This window comes from Typha angustifolia, chromosome 7, assembly GCF_048772165.1.
Source record: "Typha angustifolia cultivar Huaian chromosome 7, ASM4877216v1, whole genome shotgun sequence".
NCBI classification, from domain to species: Eukaryota; Viridiplantae; Streptophyta; class Magnoliopsida; order Poales; family Typhaceae; genus Typha; species Typha angustifolia.
In genome coordinates this window covers 13,943,334-13,965,105 of record NC_133245.1, presented here as the reverse complement: position 1 = coordinate 13,965,105, position 21,772 = coordinate 13,943,334, and the positions used below count along the sequence as shown (strand labels likewise).

At 35.9% G+C, this 21,772-nt stretch overlaps 3 protein-coding genes across 3 annotated transcripts; 1 reads left to right on the top strand and 2 right to left on the bottom strand.

Annotated features, from left to right (window-relative positions):
- Nucleotides 1–92: 92 nt before the first annotated feature.
- On the top strand, nucleotides 93–2,398 carry LOC140763325 (ubiquitin-like protein 5). Its single transcript, XM_073101457.1, has 2 exons — nucleotides 93–458; nucleotides 2,217–2,398. The coding sequence occupies exon 1, from the start codon at nucleotides 222–224 to the stop codon at nucleotides 441–443; it is 222 nt and encodes a 73-aa protein (XP_072957558.1). The 5' UTR covers nucleotides 93–221; the 3' UTR covers nucleotides 444–458; nucleotides 2,217–2,398.
- Nucleotides 2,399–3,768: 1,370 nt separating this feature from the next.
- On the bottom strand, nucleotides 3,769–7,944 carry LOC140762901 (auxin response factor 18-like). The gene is made up of 5 exons (XM_073100880.1): nucleotides 7,336–7,944; nucleotides 7,111–7,168; nucleotides 5,823–6,976; nucleotides 4,448–5,328; nucleotides 3,769–3,986 (listed from the first exon to the last, which is right to left on the bottom strand). The coding sequence occupies exons 3-5, from the start codon at nucleotides 6,939–6,941 to the stop codon at nucleotides 3,917–3,919; spliced, it is 2,070 nt and encodes a 689-aa protein (XP_072956981.1). The 5' UTR covers nucleotides 6,942–6,976; nucleotides 7,111–7,168; nucleotides 7,336–7,944; the 3' UTR covers nucleotides 3,769–3,916.
- A 10,601-nt stretch (nucleotides 7,945–18,545) lies between these two features.
- Nucleotides 18,546–21,046, bottom strand: LOC140763972 (UDP-xylose transporter 1-like). Its single transcript, XM_073102371.1, has 8 exons — nucleotides 20,916–21,046; nucleotides 20,561–20,739; nucleotides 20,152–20,336; nucleotides 19,992–20,059; nucleotides 19,721–19,853; nucleotides 19,425–19,586; nucleotides 18,965–19,237; nucleotides 18,546–18,836 (listed from the first exon to the last, which is right to left on the bottom strand). Exons 2-8 carry the CDS (start codon nucleotides 20,679–20,681, stop codon nucleotides 18,711–18,713), a joined length of 1,068 nt encoding a protein of 355 aa, XP_072958472.1. The 5' UTR covers nucleotides 20,682–20,739; nucleotides 20,916–21,046; the 3' UTR covers nucleotides 18,546–18,710.
- Nucleotides 21,047–21,772: the final 726 nt, after the last annotated feature.

The following is a 21,772-nucleotide window of genomic DNA, read 5'->3' as shown; positions in this document are numbered from 1 at the left end:
TCTTTAAGGCCCGATCCGTTTTTGGCCCAATTAATCCGATAGTAGAATACCAAAACATATACGACAAGAAGACGGATGCCGTGACTCTCTTGGTTTCTTCAATCCGCGTCGGGCGTCGGCTCATCATCCTTATGTATCTATCCTTCCCAAGTCCACAAATTATTAAATACTAATACTAAAAAGTTTCTAGGGTTTGAGAGGAGATCGAAAGGGCGGCGGCGATGATCGAGGTGGTGCTTAACGATCGATTGGGAAAGAAGGTTCGCGTCAAGTGCAACGACGATGACACGATCGGCGACCTGAAGAAGCTGGTGGCCGCGCAGACGGGCACGCGGGCGGAGAAGATCCGCATCCAGAAATGGTACAACATCTACAAGGACCACATCACCCTCAAGGACTACGAGATCCACGACGGCATGGGGCTCGAGCTCTACTACAACTAGGCTCCTTTGCCTAAGGTCGATCCCCTACCGTTTTTTTCTGTTTTACTCCAACAGTCCTTCTTAATTGGTTGTGGTGCTAAAACGATCTGCTTGTAATGAATTATGCGTTTGCTGCATGTTTTCTGCGATTCTCTTGTGGAATTTAGATGTTTGTAAGGCCTTAATATTCGTGAAATAAGTTGGAAATTGTGACTTTATATGATCTTTTTTAGCTTTTTCTGAGCAGCAGTTCAATATGCTTGGATTGAGTATAATTAATTTAGTGGAAGATAAATATATGAATAATTGTCAATTTAAATTGGGACAAACCAGGAGCATTAAACTGCTTAGCGATGGGAAAGATTGAAACGGAGAGGTGCTATTATGAATTTGTTAATCATGTCAACAAATTACGAACATTGGAAACTTATTAAGCTTGATAGGTTGTTTTCTTTTTATTTGTAGAAGCTAAAGTACTAATTTTTTAAAAGAGCAAGTCCTCTTTTTGTGACTTGTATGATTTTAGGAGTATGTTTTAATTGACTTCTTAGCATTAGTACAATGTACAACTACAGGAAGTAGTTTGATCATGTATTGCTTTTGTAGAGGTTTTAAGAAACACAAAGGCACCTAGGTTACCATTGTAGCCAGTGTTGAATCCTTGCAGCATATGACAAAAGTCATGAGTTCGATTTCCACCGTAGATGTTGAGATTAATATTTAGTAGGTTTTTTTACTGAAGCGCTATATGCGTATGGTTTGAGCGTGTTGTGCTCTATCTTTTGAGAGAGTTTGTCTAGTTGTTCAACCTACACATCAAGACAGTCTAGCCTATTTATTTAGTCTATGATTAGCTTATGAGTTCATGATCTATCAAAATGAAAAGAAAAATCAAGGCTTCTTCAGAATGAGAAAACTTTTATTGGTAGTTTATTTTGAGTTTTGAATGAAGGTGAACATATTTTAAAATTTAATAGAACATTTCAAGATAAAGTTGTCCAAAATTTTGACTGTAAAATGCTCATATTGTTGAGAACTTACGTAATATGTAGTGTCTTCTTTGATCATATATTGTGGTGCTTGTGCTTTGGCTAAAAAATTTGGGGTACAAGGGTTGAACGAGAAAGTCGTTTTACAGTTGGATTGCAGCAACTATCAACATGGAATGCTTAGAGCAAGTATTAATTTTAACAAACTAGTGTTTTGTATAGAAGTTTTAGGAGATATGGAGTAGGGCTGTCAAATGAGCTCAAGCCTATAGTTCCAGGCCTGACATGTTTCGATCCTATTTGGTAAGTCTGGATCCACATCCGGTCCAATAAGGTAGCGGTAGGCGTAGTATCAAGACATCAGTTTCTTGGTCTTCCAGCTAGGTCGGTTGATCCTTATTTATACTTTCAACCCGCACAAGAAAGAAAGAAAGAAAGAAAGAAAGAAAGAAAGAAAGAAAGAAAGAAAAGGAAAGATTCTAGTGTTTCTTCTCGTCTTCCACTAATCATCCGAGCAAGATGTGGTCGAAAAGTGGGCAAACAATGAGACAGATGAAGCTCAAGTACCACATTGCCCTCACGGACTATGGGATCGAAGACTGCATGAAGCTAGAGCTCTACAAATCTTAGGTAGCTTTGCCTAAGGTCGATCTCCTTACCTTAAATTCCATAATCCAAGAAGTGTTTGATTTTCTTGTGTAAATTGGATATGTATGAGTTCATTATCGACTTGTTCTCATTCAGAATAATTTACTCTATGGAAATAATGTCTCTGCTAATCAATCAACCTGCTTTTGAAATGCAGGTGTACTAATATATCTATACATATAGTGATGGCGATGGACGTCTATTGGCATAGACATGCTAGTCCATAAAGTTGTTGTTATAAAGACTGACTGTTATGTACTGGCCTGTATTCTATATGATTGATTCCAGATATACTGTAATGCTGCTATAAGAATATGATGGCTCTAGTTTGGTGTAGAATTTGATGAATGCGTTTCGTTAAGTCATTTTAGTCTCTCCTCTCTTTTTATCGCAAAATTCTCAAGCGTCCTTTCAGCCCCACGTGATGTGATGCTGTGAGCCTTTGATCAGACAGTGGATACTTACGGGATTTAACGCAAGCTTTCCCGTGGTTAGCTTGTAATAACAGAGTTTTATAAGGGATAATCTTGCTAAAAGGAATTGGATTGCTGCAGCTTTAGCGATAAGGATGAAGTGATCTTATTGCTAAAGTTCTTAATCTATGCTAAAATGACCTGGAGGAGGTTTTGGTATGCGGAAAAATATCAAGAGTGGAGAAGAATTGTTGAGAGGATTTGGATGGCTGCTTACTTTTCGGTCTCTTTGGCTTAAAAGAAATAGCAGTAACTTTTAATAAGTTAAAGCCTAAGCAGTCTCTTGAGTTTGTCTATCATATTAACAAATTGTTTATCTGTTGAGCTGGTTTAAAAAGATGATGAGGCGTAAAAAGAAGGTGAACATCGAGGTTTATGGCAGGAATGGGACTGGCAATGTTTTTTTTTGCTTTCTTTCGTGTCTGATAGCTGATGTTCTGGGCGTGAGATATAATTCCTTGATATGTTTTGTTGAATATGTGTGAACTGTTTTATATCTACATGAGGTAGATCAAATTTTTGAGCGTTTCATGATGAAATTTAGTCATTTTGGGCTTTCGTATAAGAAGATAGAAAACAAAAACGCAATCTACAGTAGATCACACGATCGTTCTATCTAGCTACTGAATGAACGCTGCATGTTTTCTTTCGTTTCTTTTCTCTTTTTTATGTTCTTTTAGAGCAGGCTAAGGTTGGAGAAGCATTGGACCATTGAGAAACGAAAACCATAAGTATGTTTTGGATTATCAAAAAAGTTAATTAAACCTAGACCTCCTATGCTGGGAGGATCGTTTTACTCTTAATTTAACTTTGAAAAAACAATTAAGAATAAGACAGCCTTTAATTATAACCATTAAGACAATTGAAGAGATATTTACAGGTCTAGGTATCATTAAACATTCACAAAATTAGTGTCTTTCTCAATTCTTCTCTGCTCATGGCAAACAACTATGGCATAGGAATAGGAAGTACAAAGACAATCCAGGAACATGCAAAAATAATGTAAGCGTCCCATGATTAATGCTTTGTTTGCAGAAAGGGAAATCAAACTAATGCAGAGTAAGGGGGAAAATTTTAAATGCTTTCACAATCTGATAGAGATGCATGCTCATCTCGTAAACATTTCTACCCTCTAAGCACAGAGAACTTTTCATATGAAAGTATGCATGACAACAAGTGATTCATGTTGGTAGAAATTCCTAGACAGAAGAAAACTTTACAAGATGAACAATGATCTGCATTTAAAACCATTGTGGAACTAAAATGAAAGAATACTACATCTTGGAACATGCGTGAGAAATTGAAATGAAAGTTTCCATTAACTCTGAACTGAATAAGAGACTTTGCTCATTGAACTGTACATTTCGACAAACGGTTTTCTTTCCTACCTCTCTAAGTTGTTGCTGCCCGTGTCTGTTAGTATAGTCAGCCTTCTTGCGGATTTCATGAACTCACTGCATGAATACAAAAAGTTTGGGTTATGTGATGCAATATCTCAAAAACTTTGAAATCATGCTTAATTTGTGCAAGACAATTGACAAAATGATGAAATATTCAGATACAGAATCAACCATCACAAAATTCCAGGATGTAACAAACTTTAAAGGAAAACAAATCATAATATTAATATCCTTCAGGTATTGAGTTAAGAAATATATACAAACTAAAATTTGTATTTGAAAAATGTCAAGACATTTCCTGATAAATTTACTTTTCCAAACCCCTAGTAGCTCGCTACATAGTATATCAACTTCAATTGCAATTTTGTCTATAGCTCATCCGCATCAAAAATGTAGTTGAAGAAATATGTTATGCTTTAGCCAGATAATGGGACAGTGATAAGAGAATGAAAAATTAATTCCAGAGCAAGACAACAAATTTGTAGCAAAACATAATCTAGTGCAGTCATGCCCACCTGAAAGGCTCATTGCCAGTATGTTTAACTGACCCAGCTGCATCCTGGTAGAGGACATGGCTCGCCAATTCAGCTTTCTCAACTCCGAACATGTCCGCCAGCCGCCCATATAATTCCTCATATGAGCCAAAGACGGAGAGGTCGAGCGTGCGACCAACATTCTCCGACTCCATAAATACCTTGCAATGCCCTGTTCCCAACCCAAGCTCAGATGCCTGGCTTCCTTCAAATGATGAATTCTCTGTGGGACCATTCTGATTAATAGCAGAACCAGAACAATCTGAGATATTTGCCAACTTCTCAGGATTCCCATCTGATGAATTATTTCCCGTGACCCCTGGGGACAGGGTGTCCCAGGAGTTGCTGAGCGATATCTGTTGCTCTGTAAGTATAGGCTTTCCAAAGAGTACCAACTGAGGCACCTTTCCATTGTCTAATGTCTTTGTGCCCTCAGACGGAGTGCCAATGGTTAGCAAGCATGAGATATCGTTGTGAACTGGGGAATTGCTAATGAGAAGGCCTGTAGAGTTTCTTGAGGGCGGAGTTACGTGGTCAAGCTGATGAAATCCAGTATGCAACAGACTCGACTGCAGTTTGTTGAGGTGGAGATCTGATATAGATATACCAAATTGAGCATGCCTGGCTCCCTGTATGCCTGCAGGAGTGCTGTTGACAAAATAAGGCCCTATTGTGTTTCCATGATATGTTGGAGTTGGAAGCTGGCAATCAAGAGGAAAGTCAGGGTGTGGGGCAATGCGAAGCTTCTTCCTCGGCGGTGAGAATGGTGCTATATGGATTGCAGGCATGTTTGAAACAAGTTCAACCAGCCATGGGTTCACCCGTTTCACATTCTGCAACAGATCTGGTTCATCCCAGGTCACCTGTAAAGCAATTTCAAGCAATAATTGGAAACTCCATACATCAACAGAGAAATAAGAGAAATTAGGAAATGAAGAAAACGAGGCACAAGCTTTATGTTGCAAATCCAAAAGCAAAAAAGCTACATTTTGCGAAAATTAAGCATCAGGAGATTAATGACAGCATATCAGTAGTAGCAGTTAAATTGTAAGTTTTTGTCTATAGCCCGACAGCTATCATTCATTGAGGTGTCAAAAGGAAGAACTCTGGTACTAAAGCAAGTTGAGAAATGAGGTATCTGATTTGGTTTCGTAAATTCCAGAGAAGTTGCATTAATTCAAATGCCGTAGTCCGTAAGCAAAGCATATATTACAAGTTAGAAGCTAAATCTAGGTTAGAATTGCTGCCCATGAAGAATCAAACATGAAGAAAAAGAATTTATTAGAATATAAGCAACATGTGCGCAATGCCATCCCAAATTCTACTAGAACTAAAGTATGTTGGCTAAAATTGGTACCTGAAGAAGCCGCCAAGGTGAATTTGGCCATCCAATAGGATCAGCAACCTGAACAGAAGATATTGTTCCCATGAACCAGCTGATTCTTGAGGAGTCCTCAGTTTCAAAGGCCATCTTAAATCTCATGCCTGGGCACCACTGGATCCTCATTGCAGCTCTCATTGCTGCAGCCTTCACACAGAATTCAGGTGTACTGGCTCTAGGGTAGTAAACAACCTCAAAAGGTTGTCCTTTAGCTGCAAGACTAGCCGCCTCAGCAACAGACTCGGCCCTCAGCCTCCCCCTGCTCCTCATATTCCCACCACAATTCACAGTTCCACTTGTCCTCATCAACTTATTCTCCTCCTCCCTTAAGAGGACAGAGAATTTTCCATACGCTGATAGACAATTTCCAGTCGGAGGATTCCACCCTGGTGGGGATTCAGGACCCACACCAAACCCCCGTTTAGCCCGCCTGATTCCAACACAGAGTTCGCCGTTTTGCGTTCTCAGAAAAACTATGGAATCACCTGCCACGAGTTTCTTCTGGTTCACAAATGTGCTCCACCCAGTTGTGAGAAGATGCCGGCGAGGAGTCCCCCTATATATATGCCTAAACTTCCAAACCTCGCCGTGCACATCTTTTGCAAGCACGGTCTGAACAGGAGGGTCTGCCGAGTAGTCCAGACGAGGGAAGATGGTCTCAGCACAGTAACGAGGAACAGAGAAACCACCACCGTTGTTGGCATCTGACTGTGTCAACGTCTTTGCAAACGAGGCGGGCTTCTCAACCTCCGGCCCGTTGCAACCAAGGCCGATTTCATCATCATCAGCATAGTCTGGTTCGTTGGACCTCACTGGAACCAACCGGATCTTGGTGAAAACTTCGTCGCTCTCCGGATCAGCCATGAATTTTACACCAGTCACCCTGCAAAGGATGAAAGCCGGGATCTGGGAGGAGCTCTCAAAGTCGACCGTTCCGTGAGCATGTTCTGCATGACCCTGAGGGAAGTAGTAGACCTTGGAGTGCACAGCCGGCATCTGAACCATTCCACCAGCACAGGCATGCCAGAGCTGGGGATCTAGGCACTTATCTGAGTCCTTCATCGGTCCCTTGGTCAATTCATCGAATGTGATCATGATATAGAACAATTCTCACTAGCTCTCAAATAGTGCTGAGAAAAAACATATATATACATATATAAAAAAGTGAGAATTCTACTGGGTTAGGCAGGAGACAATGAAACAAGAGAGACCTACTTCGCATGAGAACTTAACAAATGCACAGAAAAGTTCAGATATATCTCACCTTCCGACAAGAAACCCAATCATCTCTTCCTAAAAACGTATCATCTTTTTCCGAGACACTGGATATAGCAATTGCAACCATGAAAGACCCAAATTAGACTTCCAATTTATATATATAATAAGATCAATTTTATGAAGTAAAGACTCGGAATAGACTATAAAAAATTAGCATAAATTACAAGATGGTTAGCACTGTATAATCTAAAGAATTGACCTGATCTCTTACCTTTCTTAACCAGTAGACAAAGTGCAATTAGATCCAATCTACAATGAAGAATGCGAAGAAAAATCCACCTCTGCCCAACCTTGCTTCGGATTTCTTGAAGACAGCCCTTAAAACCCCAGATCTCAACTACTCTACACTGACCTCTCTACAACTAACAAAACCACTAGAGAGGAACAGGAAGACTACAGACCCTACTAACTCAGAGCTCCTCCAATGAAAAACTAGAAACCCTAGACCCCCTTCGAACCCTTGGAACCAAGATTACAACTTGCACCGAATTCAGCTAAAATACTAACAAAATATCATTCGCCACAGACCCACCTCCCAATATCCCACCTTTACCCCCCCAAAAAATCCCAACTTCCTCAGAATCGCACCACTTGCCTCTTTCCCATAGACTTCCTGCTCCCAATTCAACACAGATTCCTCACAAAAGAGGCTTGTATATTTTCCCTTCTAATATCTTCCTCGCCCCTAAAAATCACAGCAATTACACCACAGGTTTTTTTTGGTGGAATCTCGGTTGATCTGTGACCTCCCAAAACAGCAACCAAAAGGTTTCTTCCCTACTATGAACACCCTCTCTCTCTCTCTCTCTCTCTCTCTCTCTCGCGTTTATAAAGAGTTATCTCCCTTGGCAAGTGGAGAAATTTAAGGAAAATATCTTTAAAGAATTAATTATGTTGAATTATATTAATTTATTAATTCATGGAATGTTTGCCGATTATTTTAATGCCGAAGTGGCAGTGGAAATGGATGACAAGTGGATCACCTGTTTTACTCGCAACAGCGTCGGTAAAGAAGATAAAGTAGGCGACACGTGTGCTGGTAAAAAGTTGGGGCGGGAACAGCGAGGAGAGAGGCGATCTGACCGTCCCCTACGGGTTTCGACCGCCGATCTTTTGGTCGGGAGAAACGGGATCTGTGTCGACGATAACGTCGGCAATTCCTCGCCGAGGCGCCCGCCTCGGTCGATCGGTTGCAGGTTGCAGGTTGCAGGGTGAAGCTGACGAGATCCGCGCTTTTTCTTTTTCCACCGAAGGACCTCCGCTTCCCATTTATTTACGTGCCTGCCACTGCAGCTGTAGTGAATTAGCGAAAAAGAAAAAAAGAAATAAATTGAGAAAAGTAATTTGCTTTCTTCTGTGTGTTTCCAATAGGATAGCATTTTTGTTATATATACCCTTCAATCTTCTTTTCTCTTAAGAAAATTCTCAATCATATCTACTTAAAAAATATGTTAAATAAATAAAAATCTCTCAGCACCCATAAACAAATAGGGTTCTCAAAATAATTAAATCATCTCAGTATCTCAAAGAGTCAATCCGGATGTATTAGCTCATACTTGAGTTCAATTTTAAGTTAAAATTACACATAGGCCGACTTGAATCAGACTCGAAGTTGACACGTTCAAAGCTCGAACTTGAAACAAGACTCGAAGTAAAATTGATCGATCTAAGCTTAATACATTCGGTCAGCTCAAATTTTAATTTCGAGTAATACTTGTTTACACCTTAATTACGAAGAAAAACAAGAGTTTTCATTTATGACTCTATTAAAAAAGACCCCAAAATGCAAGTATTTTTACCTACACACACAATTCTAGAAACATAAAAAGGACTGCTGATGCACATACAATCTACTTATCTAATTGATAGAAATGGACAAGGATGCATGTCTGTCAACTTCCTTCTTTAGACAAATAGTTTGAGACTTTTACAAGAGTTTTATAATTCTCAACAACCTGAGCAACTTCATTGTTGAACCATGTAATCTTTTCACACTCTTAAAACACTAAAACAGGCAGGTAGATGGCGACTCTTCAAACTACAATACGGAAGCTTTAGGCTGCTGCTTGGTTGGAGAATAACTTCAATTGCAAGACTGAGAATTTGATAGGATTGAGATATGAAGTGAAGTTGGTCAAGAATTTAAAGTTGTTGGGTCTTTGTATTTTAATCTGAGACGCCATCCATTTAACTTCACCACCCAATTTTCAATCTCTCTCCATTCTACTTATTTTATTATAACAAGTGTTACTGTCCTAAATGAGGGGTTACTAATATAATTTATCTTGAAAGTATAGCTTTTTATTCTTTCTAACCTCTTGAACAAACCCTGCAATTTCCTCTCATAAATATCCATATAGCACGGTATAAGTAATAATAATTGTTTTTAAAAAAATAAAAAAAAATTCACAATAAAATTAACCTAATAATATAAAGGAATAAGGTGCAATAAATTAATGAAATTTGTTATATATAAATCTAGGATTCATAACCAAACAAGCTACAATTTGGATCTAGTTGAGGTTTCAAATATTCCAGGTGATCAAACGAGGACAAACTTATATCGATCTCAATCATTTTTGTCGTCCTACTCCTCTATCCAAAGAATTCCAGCTTCAGAATAGCTGTACCAACTTACATAATTTATCTCATTTTTATTCTCAGGAACTCTTCTTATCCCCTATTTTATTCCTCCACCCTTTTTGTTCTCCTTCGTAGTTCTTGCTTTATTAAAAAGATAAAATAGGCTCTTGGTTTAGTTAATTACTGTTCACATATAGAGATTTATGACACCCCAACTAACACCTCATGGAAAAATAAAATAAAAAGGATCTGGATAACATCAGAAGAATATAATTTTATTATAGAATTAGAGAATGAGACGTGCATGATTAAGAAAAGAAGCGTGTGAACTGTCTTCCTATCCAAAAAAGATTCAAAGTATTGTACTATTATAAGATGGTTGATGTTAACTCACATTACATACTTAAACTTAGGGGAAAATTAATATTTCACACCCTAAATAATCCTTTAGGGATTAATGGTTCACATCCTACCTTCTCTATTTTCACATTTTGGATCCTATATTTTATATTTATTTTTACCAAAGTATTTTTAAGACAGTAGATTGAGACTTAATGTGGAATCCCTAATATACCGATCGATCTAGTTGAATGAATTAAAAGGTTTACTAAATTCAGTTTTATATTGACAAATAAAAAAGAGAGTTAGTTAATCAACTTTGTAAGGCCTGCTTTAAAAGTCGCGCTGCATTGGATTTGGACAGTAGAGTGCAACACAAAGTACTAATGTTTTTACTCAACAATAATAATAATAATAATAATAATAATAATAATTATAAAAAATTATAATTAATGGATGATTAAGACATTAGGTTATTTGATTGGGCACTGAGGAATGACTACTGTAGCCTTAGAGATCATGTGGACTTTGGACTTGTGCTTGCCTTGTCATATTGTTCTAATTTAGACTCCAACTTGACATTGAAAAAGAAAACAATTGGGATTCTTTGGCTTCCTGATGACTTTTGTTTTAATTTATTCTACAACTGCCGGTCTACAATGGTCTTTTGAAGCAAAAGCACAAGCATTGTGGTGTTACCAAAGTCAAATACCACATCTCTTTTATGATAGTGTAATTCCACCTAAAATGTCTCTATCTTGGAGGATTATTATATGAACAAAGATGTAGATTATTGGATAATTATTTAATAAGTAGCTAGAATTTACAAAATAAAAACGATTGGATATTAGAAAGTAGTTGTGGGTTTGGTAGTGGATGGCAACCATAGATAGGATAAAATCTTTATCATTTAAGTTGTATTCAGATATGGTTGCTCTATTCCATCATTAGTTTGCTCTGTTTAATACTTAAATATCATCAACTTCATTTATTAAGCAAAGTAGCTGAACTAAAATGAGTTAGAGTTTGATTTATGTCAAATATAATTATTTAGTTTTTTTTTATTATTCAAGAGTCCTAAGGCTAGAAATAGTTCACACAAAAAGTCAACTCTTCATAGATACAGAGGTACTTAGATCTTGCCGAGCTTTAGCTAATATATTAAGCCCCCTTTTCTAGGCTTCGAGCTATGTGTATTATCGAATTAAATATCGTCGAGATATTACTCCAAGTTGTCGCACTATCGAGCTGCTCCTCCAAGTCAATCGCACCGCTGAGCCATTGAGCTAAGCCAACAAATAATTTTCTTCGAATTGGAGTTGATCTTTCAACCTTTTTTATTGTAGAAAATGATACCTACAAACTCTATAAGAGTTCGTTGGTATTATTTATTATTTATATGTAGGCCAATTTTATGCATGTCAATCTAAGTGTGCTGTATGTCTTAGTCCTAGAGAATAATACATACAAACTTTACAAAAATTGGTTGGTATCATTTATTATTTTATTAAGATTAGTATTTACTAGATAGGAATTATATGCAAGCCAAATTTTGTCCATATTGGTTCGGGTGCCTCATATGTCTTAATTTCACACATCCGTCAGCTATGTTTGCAACTGCTAAAATTTTACGACCTTTGTATTTATTTCCAAGCATGATTGAAGCTATTGGGTGTGCACGATTAATATATTGACAACGTCCTCTTACCCGTATAAAATCTATGCTTCATCTGAGTCTCAATATGTTTTAAGCTAATAGTGAAAAAATTATGATATTGTCAATAACTAGAATATCATGCATGGCAAAATTATAGTCATTTTCAAGTAACACCTACTATTTTCTAATAATTATATTTTTTATGTTTTTAAATTAATAGAATTTATGTATTATACTCTTATTTTGCTACACTGCATTATAAAATACCATATACTCTTATCTTGCTATACCGCATTATAAATACCACTATTTACGACACAAGAATTGGTCATAAATTAAAGAGAAATATATAAAAAAACAATCTATCTTTTTTTATTATCGTTTACATCCAATATTTATTATTGAACTATTTTGCTTAAAATATCTCAAAACACCCTATCATTAGTTCTCCTAATGGTTAGCTATTATATAGATGAGCTAAAATAACTATAGATAAATAATATTGAATAAAGTTATTTAAAGTTAGAGAAATTTATGAATATACTATGAATTTTGTTTTTTATATAGTTTACACTTACTTAACTATAAACATATTTATTATTCAAACCCTATATTTTATCTTTAATATCTCAAAAAAATACTGTAGTTAATTTTACCCTAACGAAAGTTAACAATAGATAATATTATATTACTTTTAAAAATTAAAATTAAAATACCACTCATTTGACTTTAAATATTTATTTTTATCTTAACCTAAAATCCTTATTCAAAGGCTTTACACTTATTTTGTATCTATAGTTATTTTAAATAATAAATATTATTTTAAAATCAGAAGATCGGTATTTAGGTAATTTTTCTTAAATTTTAAAATCACTGGAAAATATTATCTAATCTGTTAGCTGCTATTAGTATAAAATTAATTTACGGTGTTAAAAATAAAATAGAGGGTTTAAATAATAGATATGAATGATAAATAAACGTAAAATGTACGGTGTTTGAAACAAAATTGATTAAATTAAATATACCTCAGCCGATTAATGTACAAGACCTCGCCGACTATTTCTCGTGTGGATAATGAGAGGGCATTCGTGGGATCCCGTAACGGAGGCGCCGGGGACGGACAGCGACAACCGAACCCCGATGCCGTCGGTGGGCCCCGAGGCTTTGTTTTGACAGCTAGGAGACAAGACGTAAGCCACAGTGTCCGTACCCAGCGCGAATTACACTGCCGCTGACGTGTTGCGTGGCGACGGTGCACGTGGCGAGATCTCGGTGGACGGAGTGGTCACGCCCCGTGGGGGGGGGAGATTTTTGTCGTAGCGGACGACGACGACGGATTCGGTGGGATGGGGACCCCACCATATTGGAGCGGCTGTTGCCTGTTGGTAAGGTATGCGTCCGAATTATTCTAACATAAATATTTTTCTTTAAAAAATAAGTTTAATTTTCTACTGCTTTATCATCCGAACCGATACATTAAATCAATCCACCAACTTTATTTATAAGAGTTAATTAGTAATATTACTTTGATATTATCTTTATTTATCGATATTTTTTTAAGGAGCCTGAGACGCAGGATTCAGAGTACAATTCAGATCAGGAGGTATAGAGTTATTCCTTCCAAAATATATATATATATATATATTAAAGAAAAAAGAAGAAGAAGAAGAAGAAGAAAAAACTGGCTGGTCCTACCACAGCGGGCAGTTAACAGATTGTAGAATATTTATAAAGTAGTGTTGGTGGTAATGCCAGATTGTGAGAGAATGTGGGATGTCGGCACCCAATTTTAAAGGTTGGCTCTGCATGCATGGTTTCCAAAAGTGGTCAATGTTGTCATCTTCTTATATTGGATGCCAAATCACTGTTACAGTGAAAAAGAAAAAGAAAAAAAAGGATTGTAAAAGATGATTGTTACCTAATCAATTACTATAGCTTTTAATATAATAATAATAATTTGTATTATTAGAATTATTTGATTTTAGATGTAACAAATAGTAAAAGAGAAACACGTAGAAAATCTGAATCCTTCCAAGCTATTTTGTGGTTTATTAATATTTTTGCAGTTGCTTTGTTTATTTTTTTTCTATGCCCATAAAACCCTTCAAACTATCAAAGCAAACTATCCCGAGCCAATCCTAGAGCCAAACTTATCTTAACTCGTTTCAAAGGCTAATTTATTATCTAAAAAAAAATCTCCATCTATTTAACTTAATTTTTAAAAAAAAAACAGTTATTCAAATGTCTTAAACTTAGAAGGGAGAAGTTATGTTAGAATATAATTGTATCATGTTGGGGTTACTAGTGGGCACCTTTAATTGTGCATATTTTAGGATTACATCATGTTATATTAGGCTGCTTCAGCAGTGGTGGTGCCCAATGTGTTCCACTACATGTCCAAACTTTTAAGTAAATAGTTTGTGGTGACAGCCTATTCATACTACTGAGACGTTGACGGTGTCTCTGAGTAATTTAATTAATATATATTTTCCTGCCAAAGATTAAAAGATGTAAGATGAAATGTTTGTGAGAAGTTATATTTTTATCACCTAAAATCTAATTAGTATAATTTTAAATATATTAAAAAATTTATTCAATTATTTATAATTTAGTCAATCTTATAATAAGAGTTAAGTACTCGAGTTAATAGTACACTAAAATTTTATAAAATTGAGCTAAATTATGAGGAGGTAGCCAACTAAGATGTCCGATTGGCCATCAGATGCTTCATTAGATCTCAGGATCACCTCTCGTATTCGTTAAAAAACATAAGCTTTGAAAACTTGGTTTGATTAGTTCTTTTCAGGGAGACAGAAGAATACTTCTGCTGCCAAAAGGTAAACAGCACCTGTAACTATAACGCCGGAATCCACATCAAGCTCTAACCTTTTAAAACTTCTAATTTTGCTCCCCTTTTAAAGTAAAGATAAAAAAAATTAAAAATTAAAAAACAAGGGGCCTGTGTGAAAATAGCGACTGTTCAAGGGGTCTTATTCCAAAATTGCCTACCGAATCCATTTTATTTTAACGCCTCGGGATTCGGGATCGTGCCCGTCGCCCCCGATTCCCAGCGCACGTGAACGGCGCGTGGTTCTATGCGCCTCACGTGCCTCATCATGAGCCGTCTCCGGTGCGGCCGCCCTATCATGCGCCGGTTGGCGATGGTCGCCCCCACCCCACCCCCCACGTGCCATTAATTAAAGTTAATTAAATAGTTTTAATTTGTCCGTCATTAGTTTAATTAAATTTTTTCTTCTTCTTCTTATTATGCACTACTCTGGTCATTTAAATATTTATTATTTGACTCCTATATTTTACTTATAATGTTTTAAAAATAACCTTATTCATTATACTAAAATTACTGTATAGATGAGTTAGAATTAAAAGTTCTAATATCTGTTAGGCTTCAGATGTACAAACAACCACACAAGTTAGTACTGATTACTGTTCAAAAGACACTCATCTGTCTGAAAAATAAATGAGTCAGACAACATCTGGATTAAGTTACTCTCTTTTGTTAGGCTAATATTCTAATGGCAGACATCCAACTGCTTAGACTATTAACTCTACAATTGAGGATATCATTACCCTCACTCAAATTAATTAAAACCTTAAAACTACTCACTACACCTATAGGAAAGCCAACTATATCATTGATTGACTTGCAAATTGGAGGTGAAATACTATCTAGCTTCTTCAACCTTTAGTTTTCAACTCTTCTAGCAGAGCATTTTGTAGTCGTGGAAGTTAAATTTATAAATTGACTTTCTTAGAGTGTTATATATATATGTATTAAAAATAAAATATAAGGTGGATATCTATGTGATGCATTGTGAATCTTAATAAACAAGACATAGGTTGTTTCAATAGTTCCTCTTTTAAGTTTAATTGGATCATTTATATAACCGATGACATAGAAAAGGCTAAGGTCAACACTAATATGCGTATGTGGTTAAATATATAGATCTACAAGATTAGTAATTTAATATAGTGTTACATATTGTATGACATAGCTCATGTGCCGTGTCCTTATATTGTGGACTATTGTTCATAATAAGAGATTTGGTGGACTAGCGACTCCTTCTCCTTAATGAAAATGATCGATTACTTTGATATTTCTACTTGACATGGATGATTTTTATAATTGTTCAAGAATATACTTAGGTGGTTGACCCTTTAATTTTCAATTAGTGTCGGTTTTATGAATAGGTGTAATAATATTGCCGCTCATAATTTTGCCACAAACCTAGTTTAGGCCGCTATAATTCTCATCTCGAATTATATACCTTGTTTTAGAAAAATAAAATTATGAAATGTAAAGCAATTTTTATTTCATCCCTCCTCTTTTTTTGTGTTGTCAATCTAGATAGATTCCTACATATTTGAATCATTATCTAAATAAAGAGCTCCAATCTAGTACCAAGTCGTTATCATCTTGACAAAAATATTCTTTATTTAATTCAAATTATATTTTAGATAAATACAAGATTCCTATATAAGACATTAATTAGGTTTTTTGTCCAAATTACGTATGCATCGCCTTTGTCATTTATATCAACCTAATCAACGATCAATTCTAATAAGCATCTTAGCTTTATTGTTATGCATCACTTCTTCACGAAGCATCTTAAGAATTATTTGCAAACAAGTTTATGCTTTGAATGACATATAATGGTTTTCTTATCTTTTTGATAAGAAAACCCATAGAAAATTTATTAACAAACAAAAGTAACATTCCAATTTGATAGCAAATCAGTCTATTTCTTATATAATTGATCTTGAATATCTAGATTGACTAAATTGTGAGCTACCATATTGTTACCATTGTGGCCTCATGATTTGCCTCTAAAAATATAATTATTTTGAACTTTCCAAATTGCCTACATGACAACAAAGGAGTAAGCCATTTGCCTATGTTATTGGAAAAATTAAGTAATAAAATAGAAATACATAAAATCAAACTAACCTTTAAAATTTTAGTTTCGTCATTTTTCTCTTGGTAAGTCAATTAAGTTATGTAAGCAACTAAGATAAATTCAATTAAATCATGTAAACCACTAAGATAAGTTCAATTAAGTCATGTAAGCCTCTAAGGCAAGTCCTAGTTCGAGTCGTATAAATTTTTCGGGCTAAGTCTGAGTATGACTTATTGTACCCCACCTCTATATAGAGGGGCTAGAATTCTTTATTTATTTATCAAAACATTCAAGCATTGAAGATTAATTGGGTTTATTTATTTTCTTATTATCGTATTTATCATTTTATCATAACTGTCAGATCATTCTTATCTTTTTAGGAGTAGATCGTAGTCGTAGAACCTCCAAAATTTTCAAACCCTGGCTACCATCTTCCTCCAACAGCCACCATACTATAGGCCATCTATTACCACTGTCTGTCACCCTCCGACGACCGTTGCAACGTCGGATATTTATCGATCTGTTCCGTTCTAATTTTTCTCTATTATTTTATTCATATCCTTTTATTTTGACCTCCGATTTATGTAAAACTAAAATTATTAGAATCCTAACTTACGAAGCTACCACTACCTATATGAATTCTCTTATGTTTGGATTGGTCTAAATCTGGTATGGAATAAAATATAGTGAGTAAATTTAATAGAATAGAATGATGACTCTAAAATAGTCTTTCCAAGAATCTTTTGAAAATATCTGGTGCGTTTTTCGTTTAGTTTGGATAGAAAAGAAGATAATTTAATTTTAGACATAATCACAAAGGAATAATTTGTAATTTATCCTAAATAAAAATTTAGTGTGCAAAAAATAAAAAGCAATCCCCCAATTTAAAATAAACCTTCATCATCAAAACTCATACAATTAGGGATGCAGAGGATCCACAGTCGACAGTCTTCTAAGAGGATCCAAATAACAAATGGGATCATCTTATATTTTTCTTTTAATTTTTTATTTTCTCCATGTAGTCTTTGACTTGAGAAGCACCAAAGATGGTGAAACCCTAGATAAAGCCTGCCCTAATTTTGTGGCACAAGACTAGCTCATTACTTTTGTTTTTTTGAGATGCACACAAAGTAGATGACAAGGAGAGGAGACATGGTTCCAAAGTTTCAAGTGGGCCTTAAAGAAAATAGTCTTGGTTTTTTCCAAGTTTTTGACCAAAGGCAAGTCAATGGAGGAAACCCAATTTATTTGTTTAAATTCTTAGTTAGATATGGTTGGATTTTGGAGTTAAGGTAGAGGCATCAGACAAGCAGTGGTTGTAGTAAAATAATGGCATGGACTTTTTGGCTTAATAGGCTTGGAGTTTATAATTAGTAGGGTTGGTCTGATGCACTGGTTTTTAATAGCTCCTGCTGTGTTATTAATTTATCTTGGCTGATGGGATCTAGGACTTCTTATGTTTGTTGACTTGTAATAAAAAGTATAATTAGTCTCTGTGACCAACCAAAAGCACATACCCTCCCTCCTCTAGCCTTCTATGTGGTATTTGGGCTTTATTTTGCAAATGGACAACGGGCCGGCCTTTGGGAAATTACCCGTTTAGTTTAGTTGCGAGATAAGAAAATTAGGGATAAAAATAAAATTAAATATATTTTATTATTCTTTACTTATATCCAAAATTATTTTATATTTTAGTTTTTCTATCAAATTTAACCGAGCACCATCAAAATGACTAAATTGGAATTATCAAAATAGCTACGATGCTAAATTTTAACGGTTTCATTTTAGTTATAAATACAGAAACTATTTCGAGACTTTTTGAAGCGTAGGTGTTTAAAATTATATTGGGCATCCAATTTTTTCTTTTAATCTTTTTGTATTTGGTTGGATGAGAAAAGGAGGATAAATGCAATGATAGTATTAAAATTGGTAAGAGGTGCAGATTATTTAGATGTTCAAGTGTACACTCAAAAATACACGATCACCTTTTCTTGTTTAGAAAAAAGAATTATCAATTGAAAGAAACTCCCTATTTTTAAGCAGTAGAATGGTAGTTATACATCCTTCTACCAATATAATCAATAAATAATACTAAGCATAAGAGTTCCTTGACGTCAAGGGGAGTCCATTTGGTTTCTTTGTATCTCTGCTGTCTTCTTCTTGGTGATGCACCAAACTTTTGGTGGTCAAAAGAGGTTCGACCTCCTTCTCTGCCATCTGCAACAACATCAAATGATTGAAATTAGAACTAAATCTCCAAAAAATTAAAATAAAAAACAATCAATAAATTTTTTTTTTTTTTTTTCTGGTTGCAGATATGGAATTTAAAGGTGCATGAATCAAACCTGGGAGATCGGCAACGAGTCGTCGATCGATTTCTTCTTGTTCTCCTGAACTGAAGAGTAGGAATAGAGTGCCATACCAAAGATGGCAATGAGGATGCCTAAGATGTTCCTGGCAGTGAAGGGGTCATGCAGTAGGATGTATCCAAAGGAGAGAACTAGGCATGTCTTTAGGTGGCCAAGCACTTGGTACGTCACCGGAGATGTCGTCCCGATGACGAGGAACGTGCTAAAGTTCACCGATACCGCGATCAAGCATGACAAAATGATGAATCCCTGTATCATTGTTCATGCACAAAAGAGAAAAAGAAGAGGAGTTTTAACAAGGCCAATGCTTGTTCATAGCTTGAATAGGTATTGCAGAATGTATTTGCATATGAATGGACCATTTTATAGAAGCATTTACATACAAACTTTGTAAAAATATTATGTGAGCAACTTTGAGATTGAACTGAAAACATACCAAAACTACAGGGGAATAACTGTAAGCGAAGACACTGCGCCTGGTAAGAAGCTGGTCCACAAAAGGGCCAGTGACAAACAAAATGGCAGCTTGATATGGTGAGGATTGGTATAGGAGTTGTGTGGAGGAGATCTTCAACCTCTTCTGTATTGTATTTGTCAGCTTTGTAAATTATGGAGTTAAGGACTAGAAATATAAGAGTATTTGATTAGTGTTATATATATACTTTTTTCTAGTTATATGTGTGTATGCCAGTGTTTGCTAAGCATGTCTTAGAAAAATGGAATAGAGGATACAATTTGCCCAACGCACGTCGTAGCGATGGCGAGGAGGGAGAGGATGGAACCAAGAAGATTGAGCTTCAGATCGGTAACGGAAGCAATGCCAACCCCGAGGAGCAAGACGAGAAGAGAGAGCTTGATGTTTTGGCTGCAAATTATATTTACTATCAGTTCATCAAATAAACTAGTTTGAGCTATATATATATATATTTATATGGCAAAACTATTCATGACTCAAGCTAACTCAAATAGGTGTCAAAATATTACTTCAGTTTAGTTTCATAACCTGAATTTTTTGTTAAGAAAGAGAGTCTCCAACAGCACTGTGAAAGGTATGATGGCCAATTTTGTCATCTGCAAAGAATATTGTTTTCAATTCAAAGTTTTGTTACAAAAATTTTGGTTAAGTATGAATAGAAGAAGATAGCATAAGGGAGACTACTTGCCTGGTAGAATCCAATGGAATTGAAGCCCAAACTAAGGTTGAGGAGGCCAATGGAGGTGCCATTGAGTACCCCGAAGAGGATCACCGTCCGGCCGTCGATCTGCTTTGGTTCGAACATGCGAAAATGCTGCGCTACGTGGAGTGTGCAGAAGGTCACCATCAGATGCCAGCTTGTTAAGGTTGTTGCTGTTCAAAATTAGCATTTCAGTTCAGTATCAGAATAGACTTGCTTAGTAGTCAAGTGATCAATTAATTTGAGCTTCGAAATCAATAGAATTTGTCTTCTTGTTTTTAGTTTCAAGTCATGTTTCAATTTTCCCAGATACTTGATATATGGATAAAAGCCAACCTCATAGATCTGTTTGATGGCAATGAGCAAAAAGAAGTGGAGAAAAGGATGAGATGCAAACCAAAAGGGAAGCCAAGAAAGCTGATCAGAGCTTTGTTGCAGATGACAATGGCGACTGACGATGTAACCGAGAGCGCCAACGATCCGATCACGCCGAGCTGAAAGCCTAGTCCTGCCGTCATCTTGGCCGGCTAATTCTTCTCTCTGTTGCTCGTAGCTAGCTAGCTATCCAATTACAAGCTAACAAGAATAGATGTGCAAGTATATCAAATTAGTTTGTAAGCAATTATAGGAGATTGAGTATAACTTTGTCTTATATAAATATCAAGTGAATCTAGTCATACGTCTAATACTTTGAAGAGTAACTAGGATAACAAAAGAGCATCTCAACCTATCAAACTATTAAGAGGACTCACCTTGATACTTTTAGGTCGCTCCTCTGAGAATGGCTGTGAGAGAGAGAGAGAGAGAGATGTTAAGTATACACTTTGAGAGGAGAAGGAATTGTGCCATTTTATTTTCAAATTTTGGGAGGGTGGGTGGTCAGATTCTAGAAGCCGTCAAGTGTTCGTTTGTTCGTATACGAGCATATGATTGTATAGTTATAGTAAGAAGTTCATTTTTCCTGTAAGATAAAATAGAGACAAACAAAAAAGAAGGCAAAGAACCTTATAACTAAATTATTGTAATTAATTTCCATCTGAGTTCGTTTCCTTTTATTTGAAGCTAAGTTGGGTGGTTGAATATAATGCACTTTCTGGGACTGCAAGCAAAGGGAATGGCTCGCCAGCCTCTATCAGATTATAAGGTCGTTTGTTAGAACTTAGTATTCACTCTAAAAGGACTCCACTTTACTAAAACTCTTTTCTATAATGTTACTTAGATATCACTCATACCTCTAGAGCTTTGGAGGACCCCTTTGGTTTTGCTTAATTAAGAGAGGTATTAGGTCTTGGATGACCATACGGTTCATAGAACCTTCCAACATAGTACTAATAATGTGGCCATTGGCGATTGGTTAGACAAAGAATTTAGTTATAAAAATTTCAACTTTATTAGTCGTTTGATGACCTCTTCCAAGCATTTTCCCCTTAATTTACTCTAACTAGTTGATTCACTTAATGGCATGAGTTACAAATTCCCACTCAGTTGTTCTTCTGACAGGCAGATGTTGAAGCCCTGGATAATACTTGAAGGTTTACAACTGACACAAGGCTTCCTCTTGTTTCTTAAAGCATTTCCAGTATGTATACTCTTTTCAGTGAAGCAAAGC

What these genes read in the sequence shown, in the direction of transcription:
- LOC140762901 (XM_073100880.1), bottom strand. Translation starts at nt 6,941, where the DNA reads ATGATCACATTCGATGAATTGACCAAGGGACCGATGAAGGACTCAGAT. An exon ending in CACCTTGGCGGCTTCTTCAG is followed by an intron (nt 5,329 to 5,822) that starts GTACCAATTTTA and finishes ATTGCTTTACAG; the next exon opens with GTGACCTGGGATGAACCAGA. An exon ending in ACTGGCAATGAGCCTTTCAG is followed by an intron (nt 3,987 to 4,447) that starts GTGGGCATGACT and finishes GTATTCATGCAG; the next exon opens with TGAGTTCATGAAATCCGCAA.
- LOC140763325 (XM_073101457.1), top strand. Translation starts at nt 222, where the DNA reads ATGATCGAGGTGGTGCTTAACGATCGATTGGGAAAGAAGGTTCGCGTC.
- LOC140763972 (XM_073102371.1), bottom strand. Translation starts at nt 20,681, where the DNA reads ATGACGGCAGGACTAGGCTTTCAGCTCGGCGTGATCGGATCGTTGGCG. An exon ending in CGACGTGCGTTGGGCAAATT is followed by an intron (nt 19,587 to 19,720) that starts GTATCCTCTATT and finishes TAATTTACAAAG; the next exon opens with CTGACAAATACAATACAGAA. An exon ending in GTTATTCCCCTGTAGTTTTG is followed by an intron (nt 19,238 to 19,424) that starts GTATGTTTTCAG and finishes ACAATGATACAG; the next exon opens with GGATTCATCATTTTGTCATG.